This window comes from Emys orbicularis, chromosome 2 (assembly GCF_028017835.1).
Source record: "Emys orbicularis isolate rEmyOrb1 chromosome 2, rEmyOrb1.hap1, whole genome shotgun sequence".
Lineage (NCBI taxonomy): Eukaryota > Metazoa > Chordata > Testudines > Emydidae > Emys > Emys orbicularis.
Window position 1 is genome coordinate 85,608,155 of NC_088684.1, and position 25,693 is coordinate 85,633,847.

The window sequence follows — 25,693 nt, forward strand, 5'->3', positions numbered from 1 at the left end:
GTAGCACGTGTGCACTCCTAGGGGATTAGAAGACAAAGGTCTCCTGCCAAAGGTGCAGGCCAATAGAGGGCCGGGTGGGGCCTGTTTGTAAGGGTTGGCCCGTCTGGCTACGGGACTGTGTGTGCAGACGAGATAATGGGTAAACTCTCTCTCTCTCTCTCTCTCTCTCTCTCTCTCTCTGAAAGACAAAAAAACCCCTCCACAACTGAGTAATATGAAGTAATCAAGACCTGCCCCTTCCTTCCCCCAGGGTGGGAAAGGAGTGGGGGGTTCCTGCCTTGCATTAGTTTGGTCAGACAAAGCGTGGGTAGAGGGGAGTCACCCGGCGGGGGTGGGGTGTGAATCCAGTGGACGGAGGGCGGAAGGCGGGTGGGGGGCCTCTTGCGTCAGTGCGGGATCGCAGGAGGAGAACGGAGGGAGAAAGTGTAGGGGCCAGAGGAGAGAACCGGGCAGACGCGAACGGGGAAGGGGGATTCAGCGGAGCGGAGTCTCTCTGTGCGGGGGCTTCTCAGCACGGCGCGGTCCGCTCTAGGGTGTCTCCAGCCCGGGCTGCTCCCCGCGGCAGCCCCGCTCAGGCGCCAGTCCCCAGCCAGGCGCGGGGCGCTCCAGCTCCTGCCCTGCCGGCCGCAATGGGGCTGCGCCCGGGACCCGTCGCGCCCCTGGGCTGGGCACTGGCGCTCCTCCTGTCTCTGGCCGGCGGGCTCAGCGAGGCCACCCCGCACTTGAGGTACAACCGGCCGGGCGCCAGGAGCAAGTAAGTGCGTCTCCCTCTTGCGTGCGCTGGGCAAGCGGGAGGGTCCCAGCTGCGGCTCCCGGGGCTGCTCTCCTGCGGACTGACCCCCTCCCGGCCCCGGTCTCCGCCGCAACTCCAGAGGCAGAGCTGTGGGGGCGGGAGGCTCCCCGGGAGTCCCCTTTAGCCTGGGGGTTCGAGATGCAGCGAGACCCACTGCCTGCAGCGGGGCGAGCCAGGGCGAGAGGAATGTAAAGCCCCAACGCTTGAAATGGCCGCAGGAGTGCTGGGGGGTGGATGCTGACACTTCGCTCAGGGCGCCCAAAGAGCTGATCATAGGCTCGTGCTAGAGGACATGGAGAAGGTTTTATGAGCTACAGTCACGCAGGGCTGTCTCCTGACTGGTGTTTTTGTTCTACACTTGACATGCCACTGGTTTAATAATCTTTATTGTTTGCCCCTTTGACTGTGCATTTGTCCTGCTTTTTGTCACCCTCTCCCAGGAACTGGTGTGCTTACATAGTGAACAAGAATGTGAGCTGCTCTGTGCTGGATGGAACTGAGCAGTTTATTCAGGCGCAGTACAAATGTGCCTGGAACCAGTTTCCCTGTTCACCAACCCCAGTGTAAGTAAGAGAGGCGGAGATTTCTGGGTGGGGAACCATTGGGTCATCAGTAAATCATTTCCACATCTAGTGAGAACACAACAGCTAACAAGCTTTACATCACCAGAGCTCAGATGGTCAGTGGGATTTTAAAAGTTTGGGATCTCTCTGTGGGTATTGCGGGACAACGTGTATAATTTTCTAGCCTCTGAGTACTGAGCCATAGCTTCGTTCGTGATTTACTATCTTTTTTATTACAAACATAAGGCAGCTGAAACAAATTAGAGCCACATTGAGTATTCTGTTGTGAGATCATGCAATAAGTTAGTTGTACATTGCTAAAACAAATCAAGGAAATTACTTGCAAAAGTCTGAACTGTCCATTGATAATTGATTTGGTGCTTATGTCATTCTAGTGTTAACTAGTCGGGGTGAATATGCATGCTGTACTTCAACTTTTGTGGAAAGAGTGCAAGCACCTGCTGAGAGTACAGTTACACACCTTGGCCTAGAATCATGGGTGCACTCCAGCTGTTTCGCTCCGTTCCAGTGGTACAAAGCGATCATAAACCTGGCTAAAGCTGGCTTTACAGTTGCTTTGCATTGCTGGAACAGTGTACTGGTGAATGTGGGCCAATAGCTTTATAATTTATAGATTCTTAAATTATCCAGCATAGACAGGAGTTTGTTTGTTTTTGCTTTTTGTTTTTGAATAAGTTAAAACTGTGGCCCTTCTGTAAACCACCCTTTCACTAACTAGGATACAATGCAGGCAGAAGCCCAGCAGCAGAGTGGGGGCTATCCAGTTTATTGCACCGACTGTTGCATGTATGATTACCTGCCCTGTGGGCGGGTGGCGTATGTGTGCAGTCGGTGCAAGGAGCTCCTGGCCCTCAGAGACCATGTACGGACTTTGGAGGCCAGGGTGGCGGAACTGGAGGAGCTGAGAGAGGCAGAGAGGTATGTTGATGAGGCTTTCCGGGACACTGTAGAATTGTCCCACCTCCGCTTAGACAGCACCTGTGCTGTTAAGGAGGAAGAAGGGCCCAGGGAAGTAGAGCAGTCAATGGGAGCAGAGGGAAACTTTCCCGTAGTTGGGACCCTCCTTCCAGATGGTTCTGGGCTTGCCTCTCGCACTGAGGTTGCCTCTCCGGGGGAGGGAACTCCAGTTTCTAGGAAAAGGCAGGTGTTAGTAATGGGAGATTCGATTATTAGAAATGTAGATAGCTGGGTCTGTGATGACCGGGAGAACCGTATGGTGACTTGCCTGCCTGGTGCGAAGGTTGCAGATCTCTCGAGGCATCTAGATAGACTTATGTGTAGTGCTGGGGAGGAGCCGGTGGTCGTGGTACATGTAGGTACCAATGACATAGGGAAGGGTAGGAGAGATGTCCTGGAAGCCAAATTTAGGCTGCTAGGGAAGAGACTGAAATCCAGGACCTCTATGGTGGCGTTTTCAGAAATGCTCCCAGTTCCACGCGCAGGGCCAGGTAGGCAGGCAGAGCTTCAGAGTCTCAATGCGTGGATGAGACGATGGTGTAGAGAGGAGGGGTTCACGTTCATTAGGAACTGGGGAAACTTCTGGGATGGGAGGAGCCTATACAGGAGAGATGGGCTCCACCTAAACCAAAGTGGAACCAGACTGCTGGCACTAAACATTAAAAAGGTTGTAGAGCAGTTTTTAAACTAGGAGATGGGGGAAAGCCGACTGCTGCAGAGGAGCGTGTGGATCGGACACAGACTTCCCTTAGGGGAGAGTCTGATGATAGAGAATCTCCAGGTTATAGTCAGGAGCAGAGGACTGAAAAGTATAATGTAAGGGCCGGATCAGATGATAAACAGCCACATAAAAAAGAATCTGGCACATCAGAAAAAGACAGGCTAATAAACAGGGACAGGTTTTTAAAGTGCTTGTACACAAATGCCAGAAGTCTAAATAATAAGATGGGTGACCTAGAGTGCCTTGTGATAAAGGAGGATATAGATATAATAGGCATCACAGAAACCTGGTGGACTGAGAGCAATCAATGGGACACAATCATTCCGGGGTACAAAATATATCGGAAGGACAGAACAGGCCGTGCAGGGGGAGGAGTGGCACTATATGTTAAAGAAAGTGTAGATTCAAATGAAGTAAAAATCTTAAGCGAATCCACAGGTTCCATAGAGTCTCTATGGATAGAAATTTCATGCTCTAGTAAAAATATAACATTAGGGATCTATTATCGACCACCTGACCAGGACAGTAATAGTGATGATGAAATGCTAAGGGAAATTAGAGAGGCTATCAAAATTAAGAACCCAATAATAGTGGGGGATTTCAATTATCCCCATATTGACTGGGAACATTTCACTTCAGGACGAAATGCAGAGATAAAATTTCTCGATACTTTAAATGACTGCTTCATGGAGCAGCTAGTACGGGAACCCACAAGGGGAGAGGCGACTCTAGATTTAATCCTGAGTGGAGCGCAGGAGCTGGTCCAAGAGGTAACTATAGCGGGACCGCTTGGAAATAGTGACCATAATACAATAGCATTCAACATCCCTGTGGTGGGAAGAACACCTCAACTGCCCAACACTGTGGCCTTTAATTTCAAAAGGGGGAACTATACAAAAATGAGGGGGTTAGTTAGACAAAAGTTAAAAGGTTCAGTGACTAAAGTGAAATCCCTGCAAGTTGCGTGGGCCCTTTTTAAAGACACCATAATAGAGGCTCAACTTCAATGTATACCCCAAATTAAGAAAAACAGTAAAAGAACTAAAAAAGAGCCACCGTGGCTTAACAACCATGTAAAAGAAGCAGTGAGAGATAAAAAGACTTCCTTTAAAAAGTGGAAGTCAAATCCTAGTGAGGCAAATAGAAAGGAGCACAAACACTGCCAACTTAAGTGCAAGAGTGTAATAAGAAAAGCCAAAGAGGAGTTTGAAGAACGGCTAGCCAAAAACTCCAAAGGTAATAACAAAATGTTTTTTAAGTACATCAGAAGCAGGAAGCCTGCTAAACAACCAGTGGGGCCCCTTGACGATGAAAATACAAAAGGAGCGCTTAAAGATGATAAAGTCATTGCGGAGAAACTAAATGGATTCTTTGCTTCAGTCTTCACGGCTGAGGATGTTAGGGAGATTCCCAAACCTGAGCTGGCTTTTGTAGGTGACAAATCTGAGGAACTGTCACAGATTGAAGTATCACTAGAGGAGGTTTTGGAATTAATTGATAAACTCAACATTAACAAGTCACCGGGACCAGATGGCATTCACCCAAGAGTTCTGAAAGAACTCAAATGTGAAGTTGCGGAACTATTAACTAAGGTTTGTAACCTGTCCTTTAAATCGGCTTCGGTACCCAATGACTGGAAGTTAGCTAATGTAACGCCAATATTTAAAAAGGGCTCTAGGGGTGATCCCGGCAATTACAGACCGGTAAGTCTAACGTCGGTACCGGGCAAATTAGTTGAAACAATAGTAAAGAACAAAATTGTCAGACACATAGAAAAACATAAACTCTTGAGCAACAGTCAACATGGTTTCTGTAAAGGGAAATCGTGTCTTACTAATCTATTAGAGTTCTTTGAAGGGGTCAACAAACATGTGGACAAGGGGGATCCGGTGGACATAGTGTACTTAGATTTCCAGAAAGCCTTTGACAAGGTCCCTCACCAAAGGCTCTTACGTAAATTAAGCTGTCATGGGATAAAAGGGAAGGTCCTTTCATGGATTGAGAACTGGTTAAAGGACAGGGAACAAAGGGTAGGAATTAATGGTAAATTCTCAGAATGGAGAGGGGTAACTAGTGGTGTTCCCCAAGGGTCAGTCCTAGGACCTATCCTATTCAATTTATTCATAAATGATCTGGAGAAAGGGGTAAACAGTGAGGTGGCAAAGTTTGCAGATGATACTAAACTACTCAAGATAGTTAAGACCAAAGCAGATTGTGAAGAACTTCAAAAAGATCTCACAAACTAAGTGATTGGGCAACAAAATGGCAAATGAAATTTAATGTGGATAAATGTAAAGTAATGCACATTGGAAAAAATAACCCCAACTATAAATACAACATGATGGGGGCTAATTTAGCTACAACGAGTCAGGAAAAAGATCTTGGCGTCATCGTGGATAGTTCTCTAAAGATGTCCACGCAGTGTGCAGAGGCGGTCAAAAAAGCAAACAGGATGTTAGGAATCATTAAAAAGGGGATAGAGAATAAGACTGAGAATATATTATTGCCCTTATATAAATCCATGGTTCGCCCACATCTCGAATACTGTGTACAGATGTGGTCTCCTCACCTCAAAAAAGATATTCTAGCACTAGAAAAGGTTCAGAAAAGAGCAACTAAAATGATTAAGGGTTTAGAGAGGGTCCCATATGAGGAAAGATTAAAGAGGCTAGGACTCTTCAGTTTGGAAAAGAGAAGACTAAGGGGGGACATGATAGAGGTATATAAAATCATGAGTGATGTTGAGAAAGTGGATAAGGAAAAGTTATTTACTTATTCCCATAATACAAGAACTAGGGGTCACCAAATGAAATTAATAGGCAGCAGGTTTAAAACAAATAAAAGGAAGTTCTTCTTCACGCAGCGCACAGTCAACTTGTGGAACTCCTTACCTGAGGAGGTTGTGAAGGCTAGGACTATAACAATGTTTAAAAGGGGACTGGATAAATTCATGGTGGCTAAGTCCATAAATGGCTATTAGCCAGGATGGGTAAGAATGGTGTCCCTAGCCTCTGTTCGTCAGAGGATGGAGATGGATGGCAGGAGAGAGATCACTTGATCATTGCCTGTTAGGTTCACTCCCTCTGGGGCACCTGGCATTGGCCACTGTCGGTAGACAGATACTGGGCTAGATGGACCTTTGGTCTGACCCAGTACGGCCTTTCTTATGTTCTTATGTTCTTATGAATAAAGCTAGCGCATTATGCACTAAGACATGGTTCTGTAGTACATTTTTTATGTTAGGTAAGGTATTGTGGTCCATTGGACAGGGCACTGGAGTAGGAGTCAGGAGACTAGGGTTCTAGTCATAGCGCTGCCACTGACCTGTTATGTGACTGGGGAAAATCACTTTACAGGGCTTCAGTTTCCATATCTGTAAAACAGTGATAATGGTACTTACCCTCCTCTGCAAAGGAATTTGAGATCCACAGACAATAAGCTCTGTTTAGGTCTGATCCAACTCCTACTAAAGTCAATAGAGTCCTATTGACTTTAATGGATATAGGATCAGACACTAAATGAGCTAAATTTTATTGTTATAAATAGAAAAACAAAAACTGTTTGTATATATTTCTGAACAGACATGAGCGAATGAAGTATGTGGCTGATATTACAAGGACCTGAGCCCCTCCTGCGATGGGCTCAGTCCACTCAGCTCTTGTTTACATCTATGGGATCTGAGGACGCTCCTTGCCTCACAGGGGCCTGAGACAATTAATGTTGCATATTTGGTGTTTGTAAGACTTTTTGGCACCAAAAAAAAAAAAAAAAAAGTACCTTCTTTTCTTATATAAACGTTGGCCACTTGAGACAAATCATGGGAGACTCCCCAGAGACACAGCTGAATAACCCTGTCTGGGTCATTTCCGATGTTGTTTCTTTTCATAGTATTTAACTGCCCATTTTAGAGTTATGACACTGAAGTGGACAAATAAAGATTGGGCGAAGTATATCCTTGTTTATTAATGGTGCCTGTCACTGCTTCTGAGTGACAGACCTATCAGGAAGTTATATATGGTGAGCCAGGTTCTAAAATATTGACACTGAATATCTGATAAGGTATACTGGAGGTGTCCATTTTAAAGGAAATTAGATCTTCCTAATTGCAAATCTTTATTTCCTGAATCTGACTTGCTTTATATTGGTGAAGATAAACATTATCTTCTGGATAACTAGAGTTGGAATTACAAAGCATCTTTTTATTTTTAATATAAGGTATACTATATAAAGGTATCTTTCAAGTTTCATATGCATTCAGGTGTATATTAGTATGGCAGCAGTGTGACTATAAAAACTGGGTGAATATTTTTTAAATAACTCAAAATATAAGTTCTGTAATCTTGGAAGTTTGCTGTGTGCCCAAAACTCTGTGATATTAGGAGAATCTATTATTGTTAATATTGATCTATCACTCACTGTGTGCTAGTTTCCTTCAGGATAGAGAATAAGAAAGGAAAATGCACTGAAGAGTTTGCAATCTATGTCCTTGATCCTGCAAACAATTATGCACATGAATAACTTTAACTTTACTCACGTGAGTAGTCTCATGAAACTCAATGGAACTACTCATGCAAATAAAGTTGCTCATATATGTAAGTGTTTTAAGGTTCAGGACCCAAACATAGACGAGACAGTAGGAGGACCGGGAGAAGGGTTATAACAAACAAGTAAAACCATTGAGGCAAAGTTCTGTGTAATTCTTCTTCTTATTTCCTTTACAAATTTACAGATAGAGGACTAAATCATGAAGTAAATGGGCCAAATTCTGGTCAAATAGAGTAACTGAGATCTGAATCAGGTATACAACTTGTTACCTGTGTCGTAGATGTGTGCCTCTTGTTATTAATGTTGATCTGTGACAATCACTGATATGTCAGACTGACTTTCTGTATCCAACTTTAAAAACCGACTATGCCCCTTCCTATTATGAGGATTCTCACCTGTTCCATGAAATGTCAGTATGTGTCTTTCATTCGTAATAAGCTGAGCAATAAATTGCCAAGAACTGATACCCTTCAAATAGAAGCTCTTCATCATTTTAATGCTAAATATTAAATAGCATTTGAAATTTGCCATTTACTTCTAGTTAGATCAAGATCTTGTCCACAGTGCTTTTTTGATATTTGGATGACCTATGTTACATATAAAAATATTTTGATGAAACAAAGCTGTGCATTATATATTGTGTATATAACTGTCGTAAATATCAGGTGCTTACGCGAACAGAGGATATTCCATACATACGAGAATATATATATTATTGATATTAATTACAATGACAGTGAACTACTCTATAGAAATACGAATTCCAGTGACCAAACCCAGCACCATGTGAATTCATGAACTCATTTTTAATCACCTCTTACCCATTAGCCCTATTAAAAATATTGTTTGTTTAAAAAAAAAAAAAAAAAGGCTGTTGAATTACTGCATTGCTAGGAAATTTTAAGTGTAACAACTTCAAAAACAAGATGTACACCTCTACCCTGATATAACGCTGTCCTCAGGAGCCAAAAAATCTTACCGCGTTATAGGTGAAACCGCGTTATATCGAACTTGCTTTGATCCCTCTCCCCCCCCCCCCCGAGCACTGCTTTACCGCGTTATATTCGAATTGGTGTTATATCGGGTCGTGTTATATTGGGGTAGAGGTGTATTTGCTTAAATTGTAAGTTAAAATTCAGTAATTGCAGTAGGATCTCATTATTTAAGTATCTTTTGATATGTATTGGGGCCCAATCCTACAGCCTGAAAAGTTAGTGGGAGTTTTTTCTGAATAACATTCTAGGATCTATATGAGCAGATGCTTGGAGTCTGAGAAGTCGGAAGAGAGAAGGAAGAAAAACCAGAAGGGCTCTTTGAAGTATTTTCTGTCCTTGGAGAGAGATTTGATTTATTTTTCTTAAACTATGACCAGCCCCAGAGAGAGGGGGAACAAACAAACAAACAAACTTTTGCTGTTGTTGGGAAGTGGGAGTGAAATGTACTTATGCAAAAGTGTTCATGTGTTTACTTACCCACGCTCAAATATTTTTATAATTTAAAAAATCACTAATGTGTACAAATAACTGACCGTCCTGTACTACCTTATTTTTAATTTATTTATTTTACTTTTTCACTTTCCATTGTGCATTCACTCTCTTTGGTTTCTTATTGAAGGGTTACTCATGAGAGTTGGGTTGATATCATTATTATATATTTTAATATAATTATTATAAGAAAACTATATTGGCCTTCTGGCAAATAACAAGTGTAGTATAGTATCACTATAAGCTTCTGAGGATTATGGGCTTAATCCTACAAATATCTATCCATGTGAATAACTCTACTCATGTAACTAGTCCCATTGATTTCTGTGGTTCGACTCTTGGGAATAGAGTTATTCATGTGCTTAAGTGTTTACTGGGTCAGACTATATGTTCTTACCTGGGGGGCGGAGGGGGGGGGGAGTGAATTTAATGATTTTAACTGGTCTTCTTCATCTTTAACTTCTGTGATCAACATATAATAAACAGGGAGACAGATTATTCCACTAGATTGCAAGTAATTAGAACACAGACAGGAAAAATGACAAATTGTCTAAAAATAAATATGACTAAACGAACATTTAAATAAATATTTACAAATTGACCCATTAAACAAGTATTTTTGAGCCTATTGTTTTTACGTATATTTATCGCTATAAATAAATCTAATTCCAGAATAATCGCAGCGTGATAAACACCAACATTTGAATAAAGCATAGACAGAATTATATAAAACAAAAGACAGTGAAATACCCATAAACTCTAATCATTAGTATATGTAATTGTAAAGGCTGGGAGACCAACCTATAAATAGCATCAGACAAAGTGTGGTGATAAAAACATTCCAGGTAAAGATGTAAACATTATTTTATTTAATGGGGGGAAAAAAGACTATTCAGGTGCTCCCTTTAGAAAGAAAACAGTAGACCAGATCCTTGGTATAAATTGGTATCGCTGGTTGTTATCCACATTTTTTTTTCTGGAATCCATGCAGCAGTTTCAGTCCCTGTTCCTTACATATAGGGTACTATAATGGGGTTCAGTCCTGCCCAGAGTGGAGAGCTCTGGCTCCAATCCAGCATAGCACTTAAGCACATGCTTAACTTTCAGCTGTTGGCAGCCCCATGGTAATCAATGGGACTGCTTGAGGGTTGAAAGTTTAGCATGTGCTTAAGTGTTATGTTGGATCATAGCCAGAGTACTCTGCCCTGGGCAGGATCAAGCCCAGGGTACAATAGTCCTTGATCAGGGTCTAAGTGGGTTTCTGGCTTTCAGAAGTCAATATCACATAAGAAAAACCCTTGAAAACACAGACACTATGTTAAGTATAAAAGGGGAAAACTGAGGACTATTGTATATTTCCCCCTAAATATCAAGAAAGGAGGTTTTTGTTTTGTTTTTAAAGAGAGGGTATCTTGTGTGGGACAGAAATCTCTCTGTACAGGCTCCTGCTAGCTGACTATATGGAGAGTTTAGCCTAAGGATGGGACGTTGAAGGCAGTAAGAAAACTTTAATAACATATTTGAGTTTTCTGGAGTGTTTGTTTGATAATCTTTGCAAGACGGCTGGGTGTGGTGAACTTGTCTGGCTGTGTGTCTCTGAGCCTAATATTGTGTATCTCTGACTATGCACACAGCAAACAACACTGTCTTTCTTCTCTGAAACTTGGATAGGAATTTTCATTTCATACATCATTCATAGCTTGTTGCAATAATTCCAAAAACTTCACAAACTCCCCCTCAACTCACATTAATACAAATATTGCAGTTGATATTTGTCTGTTTTTTCGTGAGTTGAAAATTGCATTGATTGGAGGTCTGGGGCTTCTTCTATTAAGTGCCGGACCAGTTCCAAAGTAGCATTGCTGGTCCAGAGGACCACTGACCAATTTAAGGTCTGATATTCAATAAACCACCAGAACAATAGAGGAATGCTCTACATCACTGCCAGGTTTCCCATAATGGAGAATATTCCTCAGTTCCCCTTGCGGTCCTCAAGATATCAGACCTTCATATAAAAAGAACAGGAGTACTTGTGGCACCTTAGAGACTAACAAATTTATTAGAGCATAAGCTTTCGTGGGCTACAACCCACTTCTTCGGATGCATATAGAGTGAAACATATATTGAGGAGGTATATATACACACATACAGAGAGCATGAACAGGTGGGAGTTGTCTTACCAACTCTGAGAGGCCAATTAAAGTTTTTTTTTTTTTCCTCTTACTTAATTGGCCTCTCAGAGTTGGTAAGACAACTCCCACCTGTTCATGCTCTCTGTATGTGTGTATATATACCTCCTCAATATATGTTTCACTCTATATGCATCCGAAGAAGTGGGTTGTAGCCCACGAAAGCTTATGCTCTAATAAATTTGTTAGTCTCTAAGGTGCCACAAGTACTCCTGTTCTTTTTGCGGATACAGACTAACACGGCTGCTACTCTGAGACCTTCATATAACGTTCTGATCACAACTTGCCTTTTTTCTCTCCGCCCCCGCACTTCTGACCTGTTTCAATTCAGGGGTCGGCAATGTGTCCATACACAGACACAAGTGTCCGTGGTAAATATGTTGAGGTCCGTGGGGGTGCTCACCTCAGGCGGCTCTCCACAAGCGGCTCCCCATCCCTGCTGTTGCTGGCGGAGGCGCGGCCAGGCGTCAGGCAGCTCTGCAGGGACGCTGCCTCCGTCCCCACTCCCCGAGTGCTGTCTCTGCGGCTCCCAGCCCATTGGTTGGGAACCGTGGCCAGTGGGAGCTGTGGGGGCGCTGCCCGCAGATGGGTCAGCGCCCAGTCACCTGGCCGTGCCTCCATGTAGGAGCCGAGGGGAGGGGACAATGACATGCAGCTGCTTCCAGGAGCTGCTTGAGGTAAGCGCTGCATGGAGCCTGCACACACACACCCCGTCCCTGCACCCCACCCCCCTGCCCCAGCCCTGATCCCCCTCCTGCTCTCCGAACCCCTTGGTCCCAGCCTGGAGCACCCTCCTACACCCCAAACCCCTCATCCCAAGCCCGACCCCAGAGCCTGAATCTCCAGCTGGAGCCCTCCCACATGCCAACCCCCTGCTCCAGCCTGGAGCCCCCTCCCACACCCTGAACCCCTCATTTCTGGCTCCATCCCGGAATCCGCACTCCCAGCCCAAAGCCCATACCCCCTCCCATACTCCAACCCCCTGCCTCAGCCCAGAGCCCCCTCCTGGCCCCCCGCCAATGTCTGTCACTTAGTCCAGTAATTTTGTCAAGTGTCCATTGCGCAATATGGTGGTGCTCACGCCTGATTCGAGTGCGTGCTGCCTTGAGAAATGTTAGCTCTAGAAACAATGCTGTAGTTCATTCTGAAAGCTTAGAATCCCAGCTTTTAAACAGTGCAAACTATGAAATCTCTCAATGCTAGTGCTTCAGGAGAATATTGGTTGTGTTTCTGAATTCAACATTTATCTTCCATATATATTGTTTAGCATTCTGTGAAAGTTTCTCTACAAATATTCTTGCTGGGAAACTTATTCATGGAGAGCAAAGACAAGAAAGCTGCAAACACAGATTAAGCAAATTCATTTTTTATTCACAGTTCTCCTGATAACGTCCACTGCTGCTGACGTGTTAGACACTGTCACTAGAGGACAGGTAAAAATAATCTTCTGATAAAATATCGTAGCATCAGTGAGGAAATCAGCCTGTGAAAAACTGCATAGTAATTAGCAGGACCAAGTGCCTCTGGTCCTCCTTGCTTTTGTGAACAAGTTTAAAAAACGATGAGATAGTATGGACCAAAATGAAATCTTGCTGCAGAAGTTATGTGGGGAGGCAGTGAGTGATATAGTACTATCTGTGCCATTCTAACCAGAGCTATTGCTTTCTCAGCTGTAGAGAAGGGTAGATTAAATGATAATGAGCTAAGCCAGATGAAGGGAGAGCAATAACTCTGGTTCAAGCACAGAGCATTTTGTAGAGAAAAATGAGTGCAACAGCAGTGAAAATATGTTATTGTCCCATTGTGTCTCCTCCCTCAAAATGCTTCAGCTGCTGCTAATAGCAGAAATTCAAAATCAAGCAACTTTGCCAGGTCTGGTGCGAATTCCAACTCCAGTCCATCTGTAGAACACATCACATACTCATGCTTTACCTAGCCTGAGTTGGCAGGGGGAATCTATTAGGAAGACATTTCAAAATCCAGTTAAACATATGTCCTTTCTACTTCAGTGCTCTGCTTTAATCTCTTCTTAAATTTCCTTGGTGATCTATAGGGTAGCCACTCCCATTGATGCTTTTTACCTTTCTTCCTGCTCATCACAATGCTCTGTTCACACTGCTGCCTTGCTCCTACACTTTGCATCTCTCCTACTCCCATCTTCCTCCTCTGACTTCTGATTTTCCCTCATCCTTTGCAGTGTATCCTGTCCTGAACACACAGCTCTTATCTCCCCACTTTGCCAATTGCCCTCCATAGTTCCAGTTCCCAGGAAATTGTAAACTGGGGTCTGATTTTTCTCTCTCACAACTTTTACGCCACTGACCTCAACTGAGATACTCCAGTCTAAAAGGAGAATCAGGCCCAGAATCTGGGATTATGAAGTGAAAATAGAGTTGACTAACCATTTGCTGTTAATGTAATCAATGGTTAATGTATTACAATTAGGGCTGTCAAGTGAATAAAAAATGAATAGCAATTAATCGTGCAATTAAAAAAATAATAGAATACAATTTATTTACATATTTTGGATGTTTTCTACATTTTCAAATATATTGATTTCAATTATCACACAGAATACAAAGTGTACAGTGCTCAATTTATTTTTGATTCTTTTTTTACAGTGCAAATATTTGTAAAGTTTTGTTTATGAAAGTTGAACTTACAAATGTAGAATTATGTACAAAAAAACCTGCATTCAAAAATAAAACAATGTAAAACTTTAGAACCTACAAGTCCACTCAGTCCTACTTCTTGTTCAGCCAATCACTCAATCAAGTTTTTTTTTTTTTTTTTTTACATTTGCAGGAGATAATGCTGCCTGTTTCTTGTTTACAATGTCACCTGAAAGTGAGAACAGGCTTTTGCATGGCATTGTTGTAGCTGGCGTCACAAGATATTTATGTGCCAGAAGTCCTAAAGATTCATATGTCACTTCAGGCTTCAACCACAATTCCAGAGGATATGCATCCATGCTGCTGATGGGTTCTGCTTGATAACAATCCAAAGCTGTGTGGACAGATGCATGTTCATTTTCATCATCTGAGTCAGATGCCACCAACAGAGGGTTGATTTTCTTTTTTGGTGGTTTGGGTTCTGTAGTTTCCACTTGGGAGTGTTGCTGTTTTAAGACTTCTGAAAGCATGCTCTACACCCCATCCCTCTCAGATTTTGGAATACACTTCAGATTCTTAAACCTTGGGTTGAGTGCTGTAGCTATCTTTAGAAATCTCACATTGGTACCTTCTTTGCTTTTTGTCAAATCTGCAGTGAAAGCGTTCTTAAAACAAACGTGTGCTGGGTCATCATCTGAGACTGCTGTAACATGAAATGTATGGCAGAATGCAGGTAAAACAAAGCAGGAAACATACAATTCTCCCCCGAGGAGTTCAGTCACAAATTTAATTAACACATTATTTTTTTAACAAGCATCATCAGCATGGAAGCATGTCCTCTGGAATGGTGGTCGAAGCATGAAGAGGCATATGAATGTTTAGCATATCTGGCATGTAAATATCTTGCAATGCCGGCTACAAAAGTGCCATGCGAATACCTGTTCTCACTTTCAGGTGACGTTGTAAATAAGAAGCAGGCAGCATTATCTCCCATAAATGTAAACTTGTTTGTCTTAGCGATTGACTGAACAAGAAGTATGACTAAGTGGACTTATAGGCTCTAAAGTTTTACGTTGTTTTGTTATGGAGTGCTGTTATGTAACACAAATAAGCTACATTTGTACTATGGTACAGTACTAGTATGAGGTGAACTGAAAAAAACCTATTTCTTTTGTTCTTTTCACAGTGCAAATATTTGTAATCAAAAGTAATATAAAGTGAGCACTGTACACTTTGTATTTTGTGTTGTAATTGAAATCAATATATTTGAAAATGTAGAAAAACATCCAAAAATAAATTTCAATTGGTATTCTATTGTTTAACAGTGCGGTTAAAGCTACGATTAATCACAATAATTTTTTTAATCTTGATTAATTTTTTTGAGTTAATCACGTGAGTTAACGGCGATTAATCGACAGCCCTAATTACAATACAATGTTAACTTACCAGCATTTTCCCAACCCCTTTTTTCTGTTTTCTTATTATTAGAAGTATTTAGGTTTCTTGTTTGTTTTGAAGTACCAACCTAGTGCTGATCTGGCAGCATGTGATTTACTGGTATTTGACATTGTTTATCTTGCTGACATAAAAGTAGAAGGAAGCAACCATAGAGGAAGCATGGGACTGGAAGTCATGAGATCCAGGTTCTATTCCGAGCTGTTCCATAGACTAGCTGTGTGATTAGGGACATGTTACTGAACTAGATTCTGTGGGTATATCTACATTTCGGGTGTAATTCCCAGCTCAAGTAGACATACCTGCGCTCACTCTGATTGAGCTAATGCACTAAAAACAGAGTGTAGCCACAGCAGTGAGAGGGGCTAGCCGCCTTGAGTCTGAACCCATCTGAGACCCCAGAAGGATATGTGATATATCACTGGGAAATGAAAACACTGATGTGGCTGTAGATGCAATATTGTAGATAGTACAGTACATTGGCTTATTTTCCCCCCTTCTCTGCCTGTGTTGCAGAACTCAGAGTAATGGATGAGTTAAATTCCATGGGTGAAACTCTGGCCCCATTAAAGTCAATGGCAAAACTCCCATTGGCTTCAAGGAAGCCAGGATTTTGGAAAATGAATGATTTCATGATACTGGACATTTTAAATGCAATGGATTCTGTAACTAAAAGTGGAATTTAAGGGTGTGGTACTGAGAATATTTAATGTTTTTCTCTTCTAACAATGCCCCATAATCCACCTGTCCCTTACAAGAGAAACAGTGATATCAGGCTAGAGTCTCGGCTGCACCTAGCTTCAGAGTGGCATAGAGGAGTGGAGCTATAGTGAGTGGGATTCTCTGTCCTGCCCCTAGCACAGTTTAGAGTGTTCAGAGGCTGCTGTAATTTGTGCTAGTTAGCAATGAGTGAATAGGGCTCTACCAAATTCACAGTCCATTTTGGTCAATTTCATGGTCATAGGATTTTAAAAATTGTATATTTCATTTTTTCAGCTACTTACATCTGAAATTCACTGTGTTGTAATTGTAGGGGTCCTGACCCAAAAAGGAGTCGTGGGGGGTTGCAAGGTTATTGTAGGGGGGGGGTGGTACTGCAGTGCTACCCTTACTTCTGCGCTGCTGCTGGTGGCAGCGCTGCCTTCAGAGTGGTGCAGCTACACCACTGCAGTCTTTTAAATGTAGACAAGCCCCTAAGGTGCAGATGTGCTACATTTAAACTGTTTTTCCTGCCAAGTTCCCATAAATGTTCATCAGTTTGTTTGGCCAATAAGTATTTATTCAAGACTTAGCTAGTCTGGGCAATAGTTGTACACACACATCTTTCATTGATTTTAATGTTAGTTGTGCATGTATGAAGATTGTAAGATTGATTCCTAAATACTATTTTTGGCTTCCTCTTTCTTCCTTTTGTTTCACTGTGCCAGTGTTCATAGCAGTGCCTGATCATAGCTTTAAGACTCAGACACTGGAATTTTGTTTGGGAGGATTTTGCCAGTGCCAGGCATTGATCAAGTGTGTAAAAGTAATGGCACATTTAATTCTGATTTACAGCCATCTATTTTTCATTTTCTATCTTCACTTGCTAGAGGGAAACTATTTTATTCAGCAAGTAACTCCCTATCCTTCCTCCTCACCTCCCCGCCCAGCACGTGTTCTATCTTTTTATATATTAAGTTAGGAACTGGAAATAAAAATAGCAACCTAATACAGTAAACAGTGCCAGAAATACTAAGACAGTTCTTTCTTTAGTGCATTCAGTAAAAAGAACCTTGATTTTTTTCCCCTAATATCAGACCAAAAAACTGATTATTTTTCAAATTATGTTTATTTGGTTCTTTTTCTTTGTTAATGGCATTTTAACACACACTGTAGTCTACATTTACTCCTAACTTTACAGCTCTCTCTCCCTACACATTTATGCTTTCAGCAAGTTAATCAGTCTTCCTGCCCCCAAAAATATTTTTCTGTTTTTGAAATATATTTGGATTATATGCACACAATTATTTACCAGCATATAGAACAATAAAAAGCCGTCTTTTTAGTTTTCAGAATTAAAAGTTTTTAAGAATAAAAAAAACTAAGAATTGAGCTGGATTTTGAGACCCACAAGAACCAATTCTTTGGGAATTTGAGAAGGTGAGGAGAGCTTGAAGTGATGGAAGTCCCCAAAAATAACATTGGGGGCCCCAAACCCCTAAATCCAGCCATCCTAGGAATTCACAAAAGAATTTAAACCACTTGTAGTATATGCTTTTGGAATAAACGCCTACTTTATTAAGACACTTCATATTTTTCTAAAATCAAACTACAAATGCTGTAGAATGGTGGTGAGTTGTATCATAAAGCATCTTGTCTGGGTGAAATCTTGACTCCATTAAAATCAATGGAAAACTTTCATTGACTTCAGTGGATCCAAGGTATTCCCTACCATTTGTAGCAGTACTGTACATGAACTCTCCTCATCCTTGTGCTGCCAGCTGAAGGTATTAAGAGGTGGCCGCTCTGACCTCCCCATCAGTTTCTTCTCACTGGCTGTGGTTGGTAGTCGGGGAATGTGTGAGCTTCTCATATTCTCTTCCCTTTGTCCCTCTAGAAAGCTTTTTAGAAAGAATTTATTGTAAATATTTTTTAATTAGCAGTAGTTATTGTTAGTGGTACTGTACTTGTTTTTTTTTTTTCTAAAACATTTCCTTGTTTTTATAGTGTTTTCTTTGAGATTTTGGATACAGGGGTGTGCCTAAATCCCCAAGTTTTGAAGCACTGTTCTGGCTCTAACATGTCCATGCCAGTCAGCAATCCTCACCCCTGCTGTTTAAAGTGTTTGGCAGAAGGTCACTTTGAGGCATAAGTGCCTTATTTGTAGGGGTTTTAAGACCAGGACTAAGTAGTTGAGGGAAGTTTGCCTTTCATCCTGATGAAAGCAGCTTCGCACCCCCATTTGATTGCACCCCGTTCTAGCCAGAAGAAAGCCGCCACTTTTTGAGAGCTAGATTCCCTACAGATTCTCACAAGAAGAAGACTTCTGGTAGGAGCTCCCTGGTACTGCATTCTAGCAATGTACAGTCATTGACTCTGGATCCTCATGTGGTACCATGTAGACCAACTCCGTTGCGACCTTCAGCAGCATTGACTTCCTCTGCAATACACACTGCTGTATCGGTATCAACGAAGTCTGAGGTGTACACCATGACAGGGATCTTTTGTCGGTGCTGAACTTGTCTGTTACAGGATGAGATCCAGGTACCAATTATTCCTTCCGTGCAGGTACTGGTACTGGGATCTTGCTTGGCACCTGTACATCTGATATCTTTGGGAACTGAGCCTTTGGTGGTACCCTCAGGGTCTGGGCTCTGTGGTGCAACAGTCTAAGTGCACAGTCCCTTCAGCAGAGAAGCCTTGGATAATTCTTCCGCTACCATCCTCTGAATGCTAGTCCAGGTCCCAGTTTCTGGCTACTCTGCCCTATACTGTGCCACCTTGGCATTTCAGTGTTGACTTTTCTTTGGATACAGATGTGGATCCTACATATCGAGATCTCATTATAGGAGATATCAACTGTCTCCTTGTTCTTCATGGCACAGGTCAAGGCTCCAGCACAGTGACTCTTACAGAAGCATATCTAGATAGGTTGCGTTGGGGTTGGGCTCTGGTACCATATCAAGTACAGCAGTGGCCTTGCTGGAATCCATGGTGGTGGTGGGGGTGTCCTTGGGACTCCAGATCATCTTGTCCTCAACACTGCTTTACTAAGTCCCTATCCAGGCACTTTTCTCTGTCTGATACCGCTCTCTCTACTGACACTGGTACCCAACAGCTGAGGGAGGTTATCCCTGTGGATTCTGATCCACCTGCTAGTGAGGTTAAGCAGACACTAGACAGACTGACACTTCACTGTCTCTACTCAACACTTCTTCTTCATCAGATGAGGCAACCATTTCAGAATCATCTTCCCCAGTTCTGGATGATTACAGAATGTGCCAGCAACTGTTGAAAAGCGAGGCCACATTCCTAGGTATCGAAATTGAGTTGTACAGGATAATCCACACAAACTGGTTGCATTCTGCAGGACCTGCTAGCATGGCTGTGCCTATTAATGAGGCTATCTTAGAGCTCCCCAGACTTCTTTGGCAAACTCCCTCTTCTCTGCCAGAAGAACAGAGAAGAGGTACTACCAAGTTCCATCTCTGGGACATGAGTACTTTGATTCACATCCCACCCCAGGTTCTCTGGTGGTGGCGGCCATGGATGAGAAAGTGAGGCGGGGCATTTTAAGTCTATTCCCAAAGATAAAGATGCAAAAAAGCTGGATTTATTTAGATGTACAGTTCAGAATTGCAAACCATCAGCCCTTCTTAGCCCACAGTGATTACTCCATCTGGGACCCCATATTAAAATTTGCAGACAAGCTGCCAGCTGATGTCAAAGAGGAATACAAAGCTCTTATAAATGAAGGCCACCTGGCTGCAAGATAATCTTTACAGGCTCTGCTCTAAACATGGTGATTTGGCTGCTCGGGTGCTGGCTACAGCATTGTGCTTCTTGGCTTCAGTTGTTGTGCGTGCCATCAGAAGTCCCACAAACAAATGAGGACTTGCCTTTTGAGGGCCCAAATTTGTTTTTAAAAAAGGCAGATGGAGCTCTGCATTCTCTTAAAGATTCTGGGGCAACCACAACTGTAAAATCTTTGGGCATTTTATACTCCAGCCCTAAGAGAAAGCAGTTTCACCCTCAAGTCCAACAAGAGGTATCTGTCATCCATTAAGACAATCTGACCAATCCCAGAGACACCATAAGTCTCAGAGGATGAGACCTCCTCCTTCACCTTCTGCTAATGCAAACAACCTGTAGCATCCAAACAGTCTGGTTGATGCCTTGGTCGAGGCCAGTGAACCACTCCGTATGATTTCCCCTCCCTTTGGCAGCAAGTTATCCTAGTTTCTAAGTCAGGGGTGGGCATACTTTTTGGCTCGAGGGCCACATCGGGAAATAGAAATTGTATGGTGGGCCATGAATGCTCACAAAATTGGGGTTGGGGTGAGGGAGGGGGTGAGGGCTCTGGTTGAGGGTGCAGGCTCTGGGGTTGGGCTGGGGGTGAGTTTGGGGTATAGCAGGGTGCTTTGGGCTAGGACCGAGGCGTTCAGAGGGCGGGAGGGAGATCAGGAGCATGTAGGAGCCAGAGCAGGGCCATGCCATGGCTTCCGGGAGCCGCGTGGTGCGGCCCTGACCCTGCGCCCCAGCCGGAGCAGGGCTGAGCCGCGTGGTGTGGCCCCTGACCCAGTGTCCCGGCTGGAGTGGGGCTGAGCCGTGTGGTGCGGCCCCTGACCCATCTTAAAACGTAGTTTGCCCACCCCTGTTCTAAGTGCTTGTACCTGCATTGCAACAGATTGATGGGTTCTAAGCATGGTGGAACTGGGATATACCCTACAATTCACGTCTCTTCCCTGCTTCCCATTCCCACTCCCCATCTCTTTTCAGGGACCATTCTCATGAGAGTGTACTAATCCAAGAAGTTCAGTCTGTACTGCAATTAGGGGCTGCAGGGGAAGTACCTCCTCAGCATCAGGGAAAGAGATTCTATTCCCATTATTTTCTCATTCCAGAGTTCAAGGGAGGCCTCAGTCCTGTCTGAGATCTGCAAGACCTCAGCAAATACATAAAAAATATAGTTTTGCATGGTTACCTTAGCATCTATTATCCCATCCCATCCCTAGACCCCAATGACTAATTCTCTGCCTTCAACTTAAAGGATGCCTACTTTCATGTGGCCATTCACCAGAGTCACTGGAGGTTCTTAAGATTAATTGTAGCAGATATTTATTATCAGTTACCGACAGTGCTTAATTTGTAATGAAAGAGGTGCCAGGGCTCAGGCAATTTGGTGCTGGGGTTAAAGCAATTTTTTTTACATTCATAACGGATGCAGCAAGCACAGCGGTGCCAGGGTTATGAACTTCCAAGCCTAGAGGTGCTGGGCCTCCCCCCTGGCAAGCCCTGGCACAAATTAAACACTAGTTTATGGTCCTCCCCTTTGGGCTGTCGTCAGCTCCTCAAGTCTTCATAAAGTGCCTGGCAACGGTTGTGGTTCATCTCAGCGGGCTGGTTCAAGGAAGGTCCAGAGAGCAAGTGCTAGTGTTTGTCTAAAAGATCCGGTCCCTGTTACAGTTGTGGGGTGTTCTGAGTTGTCCTTGTTGATCAAGTCTTCGCAAGTTTATAGGGTCACTTCTTAGCTCAACCACAGTGAGATAATATTTACTTCGGGCCAGGTTTCAGGTGATATTGGAGCTATGCAAGAACTTCAAGGCATTCCCTTGTAGAACAGCGAGGCATTGCCTGGAACTTTTGGCTCCTGTGGCAGCTTGTATGTAGGTGACTCAGCATGTCAGACTTCACCTCAGAACCATTCAGAGAGGGTTGAAGTCTGTCTACCATTTCTCTCATCGTCTCCGGACATGCTGGATCACATATCTGTAAGGGTTCTGTCATCTGTAGCCCAGTGGGCTAGCTTACCTCTATTGTATTCACTGCTTTGTATTATATTCTGCATTATTCTACTTAGCAGTAATGCAAGGAACCTACAGGCCTGCATCCTGTAAGACATTGGCGTCAGCAGTTAGCATAAAGCTTGAGGCCTATGATCTTTGGCATAGATAAGCTTAGGTGACCCATAAGTGCTGGGGAACTGGAAGTAGAGTGCAGGGGGGAATTTTGTCCATAATGACATCAGCCAGCCACAGAAACATGAACTAACACCAGCTTCTGGGGTTTTGGATGGAACATCCAACCGCAAGATAGGGATGTAAATACCATTAAAAAAGTTAACCATCAAAAATTGGCTCGCATGCCACCTTTGGCACGTGTGCCGTAGGTTGCCGACCCCTGCACTAGGTGCATGTTGTTAATTATCACCTAGAAACACATCCACAGTGTGAGAGTGGTCATGTACTACTTAGTGTGAGTAATTTTAACATTCATGTTGGACTATATCAGTAGTCAAAAATGCTACAGCAATTAAGAAATTAACCTTTATGTAGCTGGGAACATGGTGGAAAACCATTAAGGTCAAATCTTGTTTGCCTTACTCAGATGACTAGACACACTGATGTTGATGGGACTGCTTGACTGAGTGCCTCCATGAATCCCAATTTAAATGCTAAGGTACACAGATTTGTATGCCTATAGTTCTCTTGAAGATTATAGCTGTCAAGGTTTCCTCCCCACTCTGAACTCTGGGGTACAGATGTGGGGACCCGCATGAAAGACCCCCTAAGCTTATATTCCACCAGCTTAGGTTAAAAACTTCCCCAAGGCACAAATTCCTTCCCTTGTCCTTGGACGGTATTGCTGCCACCACCAAGTGATTTAGACAAAGATTCAGGAAAAGGACCACTTGGAGTTCCTATTTCCCCAAAATATCCCCCCAAGTCCCTTCACCACCCCTTACCTGGGGAGACTTGAGAATAATATACCAACCAGTTGCCTTTAATAAAAGTACAGACCAGACCCTTTATGTTTAGGACACTAAAATCAAGCAGGTTCTTAAAAGAACTTTATTATAAAGAAAAAAGTAAAAGAAGCACCTCTGTAAAATCAGGATGGAAGATAATTTTACAGGGTAATAAAAAGATTTAAAACACAGAGGATTCCCCTCTAGGCTCAACTTCAAAGTAACAAATACAGGAATAAACCTCCCTTTTAGCATAGGGAAAATTCACAAGATAAAACAAAAGATAATCTTAACGCATTTCCTTGCTATTAGTTACAATTTCTGTAATTTTAGATGTATCATTTCAGTAGGAGCTGGGTTACCTGCTTGGTCTCTCCCTTTGTCCCGAGAGGGAACAAAACAAAGAGTACAAACAAACCCTCCCCCTCCCCCAGATTTGAAAGTATCTTCTTTTCCCATTGGTCCTTCTGGTCAGGTGCCAACTAGATTAATTGAGCTGATTAACCCCTTACAGGTAAGTGATTCTGTACCTCTGGCCAGGAGGGATTTGATGTTACTGCATACATAAAGGTTGTTACCCTTCCCTTTATATTTATGACAATAGCAGTGTCGAACTTGTAGGTTGTGCTTTTGAAGCATTTTAATTCTTGATTGGTTTTGCTCCAGTGGAGTTTTATTTTAAGATTCAGATGAGTTTAAACCTGATGTGGTAAAGCTGAAACTCAAATCAGAGCCAGTGGGTCTGAGTAAGCTGTATGCTGTGTGTATGGGCTATCAAATTTGCAAGAATTCACAAGGAATAGGGTTGGTGAAGGATTTCTTGATTCACGGGACCTACCATGTGGGGATTTTTTAAACTGTCGAATCAGAATAGGAGGGACAGCCCAATATTTTAGACTTATTTTTGTATTAAATTATTGGAAGTATTTTAAAATACATTTTAAATGTTAAAATAAAAAAATGTAATTGATGACATACTTTGTGTTGTATTTCCATATATAACCCCATGTGTATCAAGTAATGGGAAGCATACTGTAATCACTCATTTTTTTAATTAGTAGGAAAGGAGAGTAGTAAAATCGTATGTAAATTGTCTGTATGAGTAAGATTTGTCCTGGTTGGCTTTAAGATTTGTCCTGGTTGCACTCCTCTTTTATACTTGTGTGTATGTTTTTGTCATGATATATTTTTACCTGAATATTGTTTGAGATGATCTCTTCTTGTTTAGCTATGACGGAGGTCACAGGGAAAGTGTGCACAGGGTAAAGAGTAATAGTTGCGTTATGAATTGCAAAAGTGACTGCTACAAAAAAAATCATTACACAATTTTTCAGAGTAAAGTGAGATAAATTCTATGTCGGAGTTCTTTTCTTATATGCTTTTAAAACTTGTCTTTTAAAAGTTTGTTACAAAATCATAGCTAATGGTATTTGGAGCAGATTAACAAAATATCTTAATTTTCAAAAAGGAGTTTGGCCACACAGGGATGGAATGGAACACACACCAAGCTTAGAGTAGTTAAACGTTTCATGGATATCCGAGAGTATCTATTGCCATCTCCTTCATACCAAAATTGACCTATGAGTTCAAAGTTTGTATTCCAGTTAGATGCTCTTTCTGAGAGAGATTGTAATCACCCTCAAACCACTGAAATATCTATCCACTCCTCAGTCACACTGTCTCCAGCAAGTAGTTCAAAGTAAAAGCACCTTAACAAAATTTACATACATAATATAAGTGATTTAATGTTATAAACAAGAGAAGATGAACAGGAAAGTCGTGGGTGGCCAGGATGTTGTCTTTTTTTCATTGTTCCACTTTCCACTACATTAATCTATTTAATGTTTAGGAATTTGACCTAGGACATCTGTACTTTGCATTTACAAACAGGATTTGTTAGGTCTGTTGATGGAAATCATAACAGAAATAATAAACTTGTGTGCAACCTACAGTTGCTGAGATTATATTTTCATGAATGTAAAATTTATTGGAAACTGAGTCTGAATGAGTGTGCCCTAGGTCAGAATTTGAAACCATGATACACTGACTCACTCTGATTATTATTTTGTTAACATTAGCTGAGTAGCAGATGAGAAATCCCCTGGACTCCTGCATTTGAGATAAAATAACCACAAGGATCAGGGACTCCAGAAAATTATTTTATTAAATATTTTAATTAGCAGCATAGAGGGACAGTAAATGGATACCAGATGTAGGACATTATATTAAAATTATGGTTGTGATAAAGACACATTTTTACTAAATAGAAGATGTTGGATAAAATATGTCTAATTACTAAAGCAATTGTTTTTGCATGTGGCAAGAAGTCAGCAAGAGTAACAGTTAAAATAATATTTAATTCATTTGTGTTAGGAATTGTTTCCCAAACACAGCAGGATTTAAACTTTTCAGTCTGGTGGTTGATTTCTGTCTCATTTAAACAATAACACTCTTCCCAATTTAGTGTTAGAAAATGATTCATTTAATACAGTCATTCATATATAGTTTAAGTTTTGTGACAGCTTGTTGTCTGTGGTGCTCACTCTGTCTCCATATGGTCCTGAAGTCAATGGCAAAACTCCCATTGAGTCCTATGTCATTATCTTGTCTTCCCTTCTACTGCATTACTCTTCCAGTGACATCAAAGTTGTGGAGTGTGTGTGTGTTTTTCATTGTCTGATTGTGGGTTCTGGTGATAGCCTAAACAAATCTAAGACACAAAAAACCAAACCAAACCCTAAGCAGTATAAAGGATAGCAACAGGATACTAATTTTATCCACAGTGTAGGCATTATTTCAAACAAATAGGTAACACTGTATTTGTTCATGTTACTTTTTATTCTAAGTGTAATAACTTATGGAGACACAGTTAAAGGAAATAGTCCATGTTTGTTTTATTTTCCTCA

The 25,693-nt window shown here is 42.1% G+C and overlaps 1 protein-coding gene across 1 annotated transcript in view; it reads left to right on the forward strand.

Moving 5' to 3' along the window:
- The first annotated feature begins 629 nt into the window (after window positions 1-629).
- The window catches only part of EMILIN2 (elastin microfibril interfacer 2), a 63,508-nt gene continuing 38,444 nt past the window's right edge, over window positions 630-25,693 (forward strand). The window contains exons 1-2 of the mRNA XM_065399664.1: window positions 630-754; window positions 1,234-1,356. Coding sequence (XP_065255736.1) covers window positions 630-754; window positions 1,234-1,356 — 248 coding nt within the window. The remainder of the gene's footprint in view (window positions 755-1,233; window positions 1,357-25,693) is intronic.